The sequence below is a fragment of the Oncorhynchus tshawytscha genome, linkage group LG06, assembly GCF_018296145.1.
Source record: "Oncorhynchus tshawytscha isolate Ot180627B linkage group LG06, Otsh_v2.0, whole genome shotgun sequence".
Taxonomy (NCBI): domain Eukaryota; kingdom Metazoa; phylum Chordata; class Actinopteri; order Salmoniformes; family Salmonidae; genus Oncorhynchus; species Oncorhynchus tshawytscha.
Genome location: NC_056434.1, coordinates 76,278,569 through 76,289,796, shown reverse-complemented (window position 1 = coordinate 76,289,796; position 11,228 = coordinate 76,278,569). Strand labels below are relative to the sequence as shown.

The 11,228-nt window shown below is 42.5% G+C and overlaps 1 protein-coding gene across 1 annotated transcript in view; it reads right to left on the bottom strand.

The window, feature by feature from the left end:
* Positions 1 to 539: 539 nt before the first annotated feature.
* The window catches only part of LOC112253105 (AT-rich interactive domain-containing protein 5B-like), a 64,917-nt gene continuing 54,228 nt past the window's right edge, over positions 540 to 11,228 (bottom strand). The window contains exons 9-10 of the mRNA XM_024425037.2: positions 5,244 to 5,457; positions 540 to 4,822 (exon numbers count right to left, since the gene is read on the bottom strand). Coding sequence (XP_024280805.2) covers positions 2,885 to 4,822; positions 5,244 to 5,457 — 2,152 coding nt within the window. The 3' untranslated portion in view covers positions 540 to 2,884. The remainder of the gene's footprint in view (positions 4,823 to 5,243; positions 5,458 to 11,228) is intronic.

Genomic DNA, 11,228 nt, shown 5'->3' with positions numbered 1-11,228 from the left:
AATCAGTTGTGGGTAACGTGACTCAAATCACTTTTAGAAAGGGCAGACTCACTGACGTAACATTGCATATAACTATCTGCTATAAATGACCACTGCTGTCCTTATTAATGTGAATAATACTGCTTGTCCTAGATAACAGCATTTGAAGATAACACCCAATATCAGCTAATACCATTATAATATAAGGACACTTCATCACTCCCTAATCAGACCTAGGTACGGTCTGTACTTTTATAAATATCTAAAATATCTCTCAACTGAACGTATTACCAGTCTGCATACAGCCACTATTAATTGGAACACAAAACCTTTCTTTGAATTTTTAGGAACCTTCTGTTCCAGACATACTGTCAGCAAATTGCATTAAGATGTTATGAGTATGACCCAACACTGGTAAAATGCCTTGGAATAGATTTGTAGTTGGGTCTACATGACATTTCAGTATTTCACAATGAATCTTCTTAGGAAATGAGGTCCATTTCCCAATCCCACCCATCTGTGGTATAGTACCACCACAATTAAGGGGAGAAAGACATTCGTAGATAGTAAAATATTTTAATTAAATATACAGAGGATCATATAATACAAAATGTTTTTCTTGTTTGCCAGCTGAATCATTGGTAAACAGATGGCACATAGTATCAAAAACACTTTAAAGAAAAACAACATGGAAACATTGTGGAAAACAAGAACACAAAACAAGCAAATAAAAAATGTCCTAACTTTAGTGTTCAGATCTAAATGTAAGGTGACCTGTGACATCTAGATTGTGTAACCAGCTGTATGCATTTATACTATTTACAGATTATAACATATTACACATGATAACAGACAGTCAAAAGTATTTACATTATTCAAAAATCAGACATAGAAAGATGCCAGAGAATGGATTTGAATGTTAAGGAACTTAAACGTCAGTTACTGACGCTGCTGAGGCAAACATGACATTAAGAGCATGTAATTGTGAATGAATGTTTATCTTAAAGGAAAAGAATTCCACCCAAAAACTATATTTTGCTATTTGTTTCATTAGTCCATTGTTGATATAGTCCCAAAATGTTTTGCATTTCAGCAATCAAGCTTTCAAGATGTATAACATTAAAAATACAGAAATACGCAGCAGCATATGATGCGAAATAGATCGTAACGGCTGTATTTCTGTATCTTGCAAGTTGTATATCTTGAAAACCTGATTGCTGACATGCAAAACATGTATATATCAAAAACTATGTCAACAATTGACTAATGAAACAAATACCAAAATATAGTTTTTGGGTGGAGTTTTCCTATAAGTGTCTGCTCAATCTCAGTCGATTGGCTTTAAAACAAATTTAAACAGCAAATGTGTTACCTATATTTCACATGTTCCAAATACCCATTAAAAGCAGTTATGATGGTTGTTAACCCAGACCAGGTGCTATTATTCCTCGGGCGCTACACGCTGCCTTTTGATCACTATGTCTGGCAGTGGCACATAAATCTATTATAGTAGCCATTCTCTACACCAGTGCTTAACTATCCCTGTGCTAAACGGTAACTATGGTACTATACAATTACAGTCCAATGAGTTTGCACTGCAATGTGATGATAGAATGGAACCTTATAACTGTAATAATAATAGATTTATTTTATATAGCGCTTTCCATTATACAGATAATCTCAAATACGCTTAAAAACAAAAAACTAAAGTACATGCAGTTCTTGGGCTGGACAATGGTCTTCAACTGAGGCTGGCGCGTCCAGGCCACATCCAACTCCGGTGGGCTGCACATACTGTAGGCCAAGCCTACAACAGTCTCCTGAAAGTCAGTCATGATAGAAAACTAGTGCTGCAACCCCTAATCGAAGATTAAGAAAGGCACAGATATTCACAAAGCAATAATCTACAAGACACATTCGTATTTATCATGCATTATGCTGTTGAATGAAGGAGGCGCAGTAAACAGCCTTAGACCAGTGATGTTTCAGAGCTATGTCAAGATAAGAGCTGTCAGATGTCACAGTAGGCAGCATCAGTGACTCATGTTAAGCGCAGTATAAATACCTTCTGTTCAATATATTCATGTATCTGGGTCACTTTCCCACCTCTCAAGGGTCAACAAAACATTTTGAGAGAATGTTCCTGACAAACGATACGACTTGCCTTAAAAACAACTGATGAAAAACGTCAAATGTGGTTTCTTCACAGCTTGGGTGTTCTGATGAAAATGAGCTGTTATCTACATACAATACCTCAGCACCTTGTGGTTTTGTACAGCACCTTGTTTTAACACAGTCATTTCTAAGACGTGTAGTGGTCTAATACATGAACACAAACAGGCCACAGCACCACACTAGAGAGCTGTAAACAGATCCAGAACATTGATTGAAGGTGGAGTAGCCGAATGCTTAACAGTTGCATGAACTTTTCCGATGGTAAATCTTGTGAAAATAGTTTATTTTAGATAGTCCCCTCGTGTTTTTAAGTGTTTCAACCTGATAAAAATCCCCAGAACACATTTGGAGGATGAAGTTGTCGCATTGCAGTGATTTGGAATCCAATCCTTTGGAGTCCCAGCAAATATGATTATCCCCCTGACATGCATGCCAATGGCTTTTCTCTGTCTCCCTCCACACTCAAAGATAATAAGAACCTGACTGTTGAGTGAGAGAAACAACCTGGTTGGTGAACACAAACACTACATAGAGTGCAAATTTATCCAAAGTAACTAAGTGGTGATACAGTGCAAAAAAACACAAAAATACACGAAAATGGAACTGTGTGCCTGACTGAAGAGTTAATCCACCATCTACAGTTAATCAGTGTTGTCATGCTTACTGAAGAATAGAACACTAGATCCACTGTCCCAGGGTGAGACGGTTAAGCTCCACGTGGGTCCGTCTGTTAGAGTCTGGTGCTGGGGTGCATGGAGGACAGCTGTGGGTGGGTGAGGGTGGACAGGGGGTACAGGTGGTGCAGGAGGTCCCCGTACAGGGCCGCCCCCCCAGGGTGCCTGTAGAAGTGGTGGGGGCTGGGCTGGGAGGCCATCAACTGCCTCTGTAGCATCATGGAGTGGAAGGCTAGCGGAGGGACCAGAGGGGACACGGCTGTCTGGCTCTTCAGGTACTGGAGGTTGTGATGGAGGGCGTCCTGCATCCCGGGGTACATCCCTGGGTAGAAGGGCGCGTGGGGAGGGTAGGTGTGGCCCTCAGGAATGTGGCTGTGGAGGTGGAAGTGGACGGCGTGCGCCGGTTCGGCTGGTTTGAGCTCCTCTCCCTGTGGGTCGCCTCGGCGGACAGAGCCGGCGGGGTGCATGGGGGTCACCACTCGCACCTTGCGGTCTGGCACCCCCTCATTCTCTAGTTCCCCCAGGCTTCTCTTACTGGGTCTAGAGGCACCAACTGCCTCAGCGTGGCTTTTAGGGTTGAAGAAGGGCTGAAGGGGTTCCAGGTGTTTGGTGCTAGATATAGTCATCGGAGGGACTCTGCACGCTTTGGGGTGACAGTCTAAACTCTGGTGCATCATGGGATACGGGAGGCCACAGAAAGAGGGCTTTGTGAAAGACATCCTTTGAGAGACAGGCTTGGAAATACTGAAATCTTGAGGTTCCTCTTCCATTGGTCTATCCCCATGTGTTTGTGTCCTCTCAGAGAAGTGGGGAGCTCTGTAAGTCAAATATTCTCTGTCAGAATTGTTTGAGGTGAATACCTCGCTGTTCTGGCGTTCCCTGATAAAATGTCCATGTTTGTCTCTGTTGGGATAACTGTCCATTCGCTCTTGACTCAGACAGTTCTCTGTCTGCCGGTAGAGGTTGTGTAAGTGAGGGGAGGAGTAGCAGTCACCTGCGTAGCCTGGTGGTGCCTGACTGGGCTGCTGCTGCATCCGTGTCTCCCCTGCGTTCTCCTCTCCATCCTGGGTCTCAGTCCTGTGGAGGTAGGGGTGCCAGGGGGGGTGGAGCTGGGGCTGGAAGTGGCTCACTCTGCAAGTGAAAGGCTCAGACAAATCCCCCAGAGGACTCCTCTCTTGATGGGGTTTGATGCTCTGGGCGTGCTGGATGACAGAAGGCCTGAAGACAGGAGCCATCTCTGGGCTATCCGGCAGGGAGTCCTGCCTCAGTTTCACCCCCTCTTCAACACAACTGTCGCTCACATCACCCACGCTGGCTGACGGAGTGGGAGGAGGGAGAGGAAGAGGAGGAGAACTGAATGAGTAATGATTTGTCTCACAGACTTGGGAGAGGAGTTTCTTCTTGGCTAGTGGGGACATGACCCCCAGGTTGTCCTTTGAGTACGCTGTTGGCATGGGCATGTGACACTGATTAATCTCTTTGTTTTTACTGGGGGAGTCCTGTTTGTCTGTGATTAGCTCTGTGGAGTACTGCTGCAGTGGGGGTGGGCTCTGCTTACACATGGGCAGCACCTTTCCCACCCTCCCACCATGTCCATAACTGAGACTGTCTGTGTCTTTAGTTACCGGAATGTCAGGATTGCTTGGGTCAGGTAGACTGCTATACCCAGGCTTACTGTTGTTGTCCCAGTGGTATGGATATGGGGTCTTAGACAGGGTTCCATCAGCTTGGTCCCTTTGCTCAGGGTTGAGTTTGTCTGACTGTGGCTGTTGGGGATGTCTCCACTCAGACAGTGGAGACAGTTCACTGTGGAGGACAGGTGTAGCTCTGTGGCAGTCTGTGTTGGGGGGATTCAGTCGCGAAGGTTCCTCCTCGCTCACTGTCTCCTCTTTCTTCAGGGTGAGTTGTAACTCCTCCTCTTCAGGCTCTTCTCTGGGCAGAGGATCCTGCTTCATGGCTGCTGGCTCCTGGTTGTCCCCTTTCTTCTCAGATACCTTAATGGGAAAACACATGCCATACTGTTATTATTTTTTGTGTGTACTTTTTACTCCTTTTTCTCCTGAATTTCGTGATATCCAATTGGTACAGTCTTGTCCCATCGCTGCAACTCCCGTACGGACTAGGGAGAGGCGAATGTCGAGAGCCATGCTTACTCTGAATCACGATCTTGACACACTGCTCGCTTAACCCGTGTGACACAGCCTGGGATCGATACCGGGGCTATAGTGACAACTCAAGAATTGCAATGCAGTGCCTTAGACAACTGCGCAACTCGGGAGGCCTCCATACTGTTATTCGATACATAGACATGATGCGTGTGATGTTAGCATATGTTATCTTTTCTAAGAAAGAGTGTGTGTGAACCAGTGTTTGTGAGAGCTTGAGGCAGATGGACAGAAAACTAGTGAGACTGACCTGTGAGAGCTCCTGGCTTTTTGCAGTGTCCCCTCTCTCCCTCTTCTTCCTGGCCCCCTGCCTCTGGTGTAGTCCACCTTTAGGTCGTTTCGCTGTGACCCCTTTGTGTTTGGCACCCCCCTCTTGGGCTCCATGCTCCTGTTTTTTGGGTTTTGCTGAGGGGAGGGGTTTGTCTTCCTCTCCTTTGGTGTGCCTCTCATAAGGTAGGAGGAGCCTGGAAAGGTCAGAGTGGAAAAGACTGAGTTAACCTAAATCTGACACAAAGTTAATATGGATTTATCACCTCTTACCCTGCCCATGTAGCTGCAATGTAACATGTCTAAAAATCAACAAGTCTTTAAAGATTCATGTTCTTTTATTATATATGATTTATTTTTACCCCCTTTTTCTCCCCAATTTCGTGATTATGATCTTGTCTCATCGATGCAACTCCCCAACGGGCTCGGGAGAGGCAAAGGTCGAGTCATGCGTGCTCCGAAACATGACCCGCCAAACCGTGCTTCTTAACACCCGCTTGCTTAACCAGGAAGCCAGCCGCACCATTGTGTTGGAGGAAACACCGTTCAACTGACCACCGAAGTCAGCCTGCAGGCACCCAGCCCACCAGAAGGAGTCACTAAAGCGCAATGAGCCAAGTAAAGCCCCCCCGGCCAAACCCTCCCCTAACGACACTGGGCCAATTGTGCGCCGCCCTATGGAACTCCCGGCCACAGCCAGTAACGACTCCCAGGCTGTAGTGACGGCACAACACTGCGTTGCAGTGCCTTAGACCGCTGCGCCACCCGGGAGGCTAAAGATGAATGTTTAAATGCAAACCACCATGGGTCTGGGAATAAGAAAATAAATCAATTTATAAGATAACTCCCCCACACAGTAATGAAAATTTCCAATTTATATTGGAAGAGGACATTTGCTCTAGGAAGTTATATTAAGATTAAATGGATACTTCGGGATTTTGTTAATGAGGCCCTTTATCTACTTCCCCAGAGTCAGATGAACTCGTGGATACCATTTTTATGTCTCTGCGTCCAGTTTGAAGGGAGTTGCTAACTAGTGTTAGCATAATGCTAACAGTTATTACTTCCAGTTATTGCACTAACGCTAGTTAGCATTGGCTTGCGAAACTACCTCAAACTTAATACTGGACACAGAGACATAAAAATGCTATCCATGAGTTCATCTGACTGGAGAAATAGATAAAGGGCCTCATTGACAAAATCCCGAAGTATCCCTTTACCAGAGATGCTAGGCCTACAACTGTGGCGTAGACAAAGACACAACTTTAACTTCAACCTTCATTTTGACACTTGACTGACCAGAGTACACAGTGGTGGTGGATGTGAGTCAGTTAGCATAGACTAGAGAGCATGCTGCAACACAGAGCTGGTATGTGCTGAGAGAGCTGGGGAGCCAACTAACACCTGGCACTGAGCCAGCAGATGAGGCAAGGCAGAGGCCCCCAGTCAGGGCTTGTTAATCTTTACATCACATTACCGTGGAAACGGTTAACACACTACAGCTGCTAGACTAGAGTAACTAAAGAACCATCCATTCTGACTGAGCTGTGCTGTTGATGAGACTAATTACAGGGTGGATTGTGACATGAAGGGGGCTATTATTACCAAGATCTTATCAAATGTGTGAAACAAAATATGGACCAACATAAATACTGAGGAAAAACATGTTGAATAATACTGTACAGGTGGAACACCACAAAACAGAGTATCAAATATTGAAAAGAGGTAGTAGCAACCAGTGATGGAATGTTCAATATTATTTGGAAAGCCTCGCCCATAACTTTAAGGCCAGCTATTATAATAACAATCCAAATGCTATTTGGAAATAACTTCTCAAACCTTCTCAAGGCATAGAATTATTCTCATGTGTGCACATAAAGTTGTTGCTCAATTTCCTCTTTAAGGGACATTGTGGTAGAACAAACCAGGAATCATGCATGAGTGGTTTGCTTCTTCTTCACAAAGAGAAATGCCTTTAAGAGTTGAAGTGGCTCAGTGGGAATTTTGTTATTTTTTCTACAAACCAAACTGCTGGCAGCAGAGGCAGTAAAACTACATTTCATACAGCTGGCACCAGGCCCCAGGCCAAGAAAGGAAATATACAATTAAATGTGACTTATTTGAAAGAGGGAGAGGGAGGAGAGAAGAAAGACAGATGTTAATGTAGTGAAACAATTATTCACCATAAACCACTGCACCGTTGAGAAATAATGTGGTGAACTCGACGTGACTAACTATATAAATAGGGTGAGGAAAATAGTGAGTAATTTCATATACACACTGTCGAGCTGCTCTCACGTTTCCAATCTGTGAGGATACCATCTGCTGTAAGATTGAATACCATGCCATGCTAAGTTTGGCACCTAGCAATACCAATTATAAATCAGTATCTATCGGCAGACATGGATGAGAATTACATAATCCGGCATTTTTGTGTTGGGAGATGAAGACCCATTGTCTTATATCTGGGTAAGAACATGACTGCTTTGCCTATATCACTTCTCAAGAATGCCATTGAGAGGTGAAGGTACCGTCCATACTGGTGTGGTTATCACACCTCGGTTGAACATTCTCCTAAAATCCATGTTACATCACACAAAGTGTTAAACTTAATATTCCAGACACAGTATCTTGTCATTTAAATTTTATTTGGAAATTAACTAAAAATAACAATGTTCTTTTGGCACGACAGGATGCTTGATTCTTTTCTGCTTCTCTGTTGCTGAACAGTTAACTATGAAGAGTCACACTATAAATAGCACCTGCTCTGTAAAAGACTCAATGAGAGAATAAGTACAGGGAGAGCATATAATATTCTCCTGATCACGTAATACAGTAATGGTAATACAATATGACTTATGTAATTTCCTGAAAGCAGGGTGCCTGGGACAGTCTACAATCGAGAGGCCATGAAAGGAATTCAGTCCGCTATGAAGGCTCTTTGGACAGTAATAGGTTACATTTATGTAAATATAGGGATTTCTCTTATATAAATCCTTGGTGGAGTTCAAAGCAGAAAATGCGTCTCCGAGGAACACTTCTAGTAATGAATATGACACACAATATCAAAATCAAATGCAAGGTATTTTCTTGCACACTAGAGGGCAGAAAGAGCACAACATGACAGACATGGAAAAGTCAATGAGGGAATAACTCAATGAGGGAACAAGAGCTTACATTTTGGCGAGGTCAATAAATACTTAACTTCCGGTTGTGGCTATTGAGCCTTTCTTTACATGAGCAGCCATTTTCCATGATGTTCATAGTACATTCCAGTATGCAACCTAACCAGTAATAAAAAATACAAAAGTTAAATAGGCAATAGAGGCAGACAGGTCTTTCTCTTTCATGTTGGAATGTAATTAGGCTACAACTACATTTCTTAATATAATGTAGGCCTATTATTGTAAGATTCTTTGGAAATCAATACAATTGTAATTCAGTGACAAATTCAATTAAGCATGTGCGTCCCATTAAAATAATGGATTTACATGCCAAACAAGCAACTAGCAATAACATTATGTTTTTACTAACAACAAGCTGGTTTTTCATCTGAGTTAAAAGGGGATTGGTTTGTGGAATCCAGGAAAGGCCAAGTCACCAAAGTGGTGGAAAACCCCTGCAGACTATTCCATTAAGTACTTTTCCTGGTGATGAAATTAATTTGAGCTGGCGCTCTGTTTATTTCAGAGGCTTTCTTAAAGGCCCAGAGCAGCCAAAAACATGATTTTTATATGTGTTTTACATATACAGAACAGTCAAAAGTTTGGACACACCTACTCATTCAAGGGTTTTTCATAATTTTTTTACTATTTTCTACAATGTAGAATAACAGTGAAGTCATCAAAACTATGAAATAACACACACAGAATCAAGTAGTAACCAAAAAAGTGTTAACTTCTTGGTGACAGGGGGCAGTATTTTCACGTCAGGATGAAATGCATGCCCAAATTCAACTGCCTGCTACTCATCCCCAGAAGATAAGATATGCATACAATTAGTATATTTGGATAGAAAACACTCTGAAATTTCTTAAACTGTTTGAATCCTGTCTGTGAGTATAACAGAACTTATTTAGCAGGCGAAACCCCGAGGACAAACCATTCAGATTTTTTGTTGTTGTTGAGGTCACTCTCTTTTCAATGAGTTTTCATTGGGAATCCAGATTTCTAAGGAACCTTCTTGCAGTTCCTATCGCTTCCACTCGATCTCAACAGTCTTTAGAAATTGGTTGTGGTTATTCCTTTGTGTAATGAAGAAGTACAGCCATCTTGAACGAGGGTCACTTGAAGTGTACTGTTAGATAGAGGCGCGTGACCAGAAAGCATGCTACAGTTTGTTTTCTTCCTGTATTGAACACAGATCATCCCGTCTTCAATTTTATCGATTATTTACGTTAAAAAATACCTAAAGTTGTATTACAAAAGTAGTTTGAAATGTTTTGGCAAAGTTTACAGGTAACTTTTGAAATATTTTGTAGTCACGTTGCGCAAGTTGGAACCAGTGTTTTTCAGAAATTGCAGCCCATATAAAGTTCAAGTAACATACACATCTCAACATCAACTGTTCAGAGGAGACTGCGTGAATCAGGCCATCATGGTCGAATTTCTGCAACAACAAAAAACACTACTAAAGGACACCAATAAGAAGAAGACACTTACTTGGGCCAAGAAACACAAGCAATGAACATTAGACTAGTGGAAATCTGTCCTTTGGTCTGATGAGTCCAATTTGAGATTTTTGGTTCCAACCACTGAGTTTTGGTAAGACGCAGAGTAGGTGAACGGATGATCTCTGCATGTGTAGTTCCTACCGTGAAGCATGGAGGAGGAGGTGTATTGTTGTGGGGGTGCTTTGCTGGTGACACTGTCTGTGATTTATTTAGAATTCAAGGTACACTTAACCAGCATGGCTACTACAGCATTCTGCAGTGATACGCCATCCCATTTGGTTTGCACATAGTGGGACTATCATTTGTTTTACAACAGGACAATGACCCAACACACCTCCAGGCTGTGTAAGGGCTTATTTGACCAAGAAGGAGAGTGATGGAGTGCTGTATCAGATGACCTGGCCTCCACAATCACCCGACATCAACACAATTGAAATGGTTTGGGATGAGTTGGACCGCAGAGTGATGGAAAAGCAGCCAACAAGGGTTCAGCATTGTGGGAACTCCTTCAAGACGGTTGGAAAAGCATTCCAGGTGAAGCTGGTTGAGAGAATGCCAAGAGTGTGCAAAGCTGTCGTCAAGGCAAAGGTGGCTACTTTGAAGAATCTAAAATCAAAACTATATTTTCATTTGTTTAGCACTGTTTTGGTTACTACATGATTCCATATGTGTTATTTCATAGTTTTGATGTCTTTACTATTATTCTATTCTTGTGTCCAAGCATAGTTTGGGGTCTCTTAGAAATGTCCTTGTTTTTGAAAGAAAAGCAAAAAATGTTGTCTACTAAATTAACATAACATTGATCAGAAATACAGTGTAGGCATTGTTAATGTTGTAAATGACTATTGTAGCTGGAAACGGCTGATCTTTAATGGAATATCTACATAGGCATACAGAGGCCCATTATCAGCAACCATCACTCCTGTGTTCCAATGGCACATTGTGTTAGCTAATCCAAGTTTATCATTTTAAAGGGCTAATTGATCATTAGAAAACCCTTTTGCAATTATGTTAGCAAAGCTGAAACGGTTGTCCTGATTTTAAAGAAGCAATAAAACTGACCTTCTTTAGACTAGTTGAGTATCTGGAGCATCAGCATTTGTGGGTTCGATTACAGGCTCAAAATGGCCAGAAACAAACTACTTTCTTCTGAAACTCATCAGTCTACTCTTGTTCTGAGCAATGAAGGCTATTCCATGCAAGATATTGCCAAAAAACTGAAGATCTCATACAACGCTGTGTACTACTCCCTTCACAGAACAGTGCAAACTGGCTCTAACCAGAATAGAAAGAGGA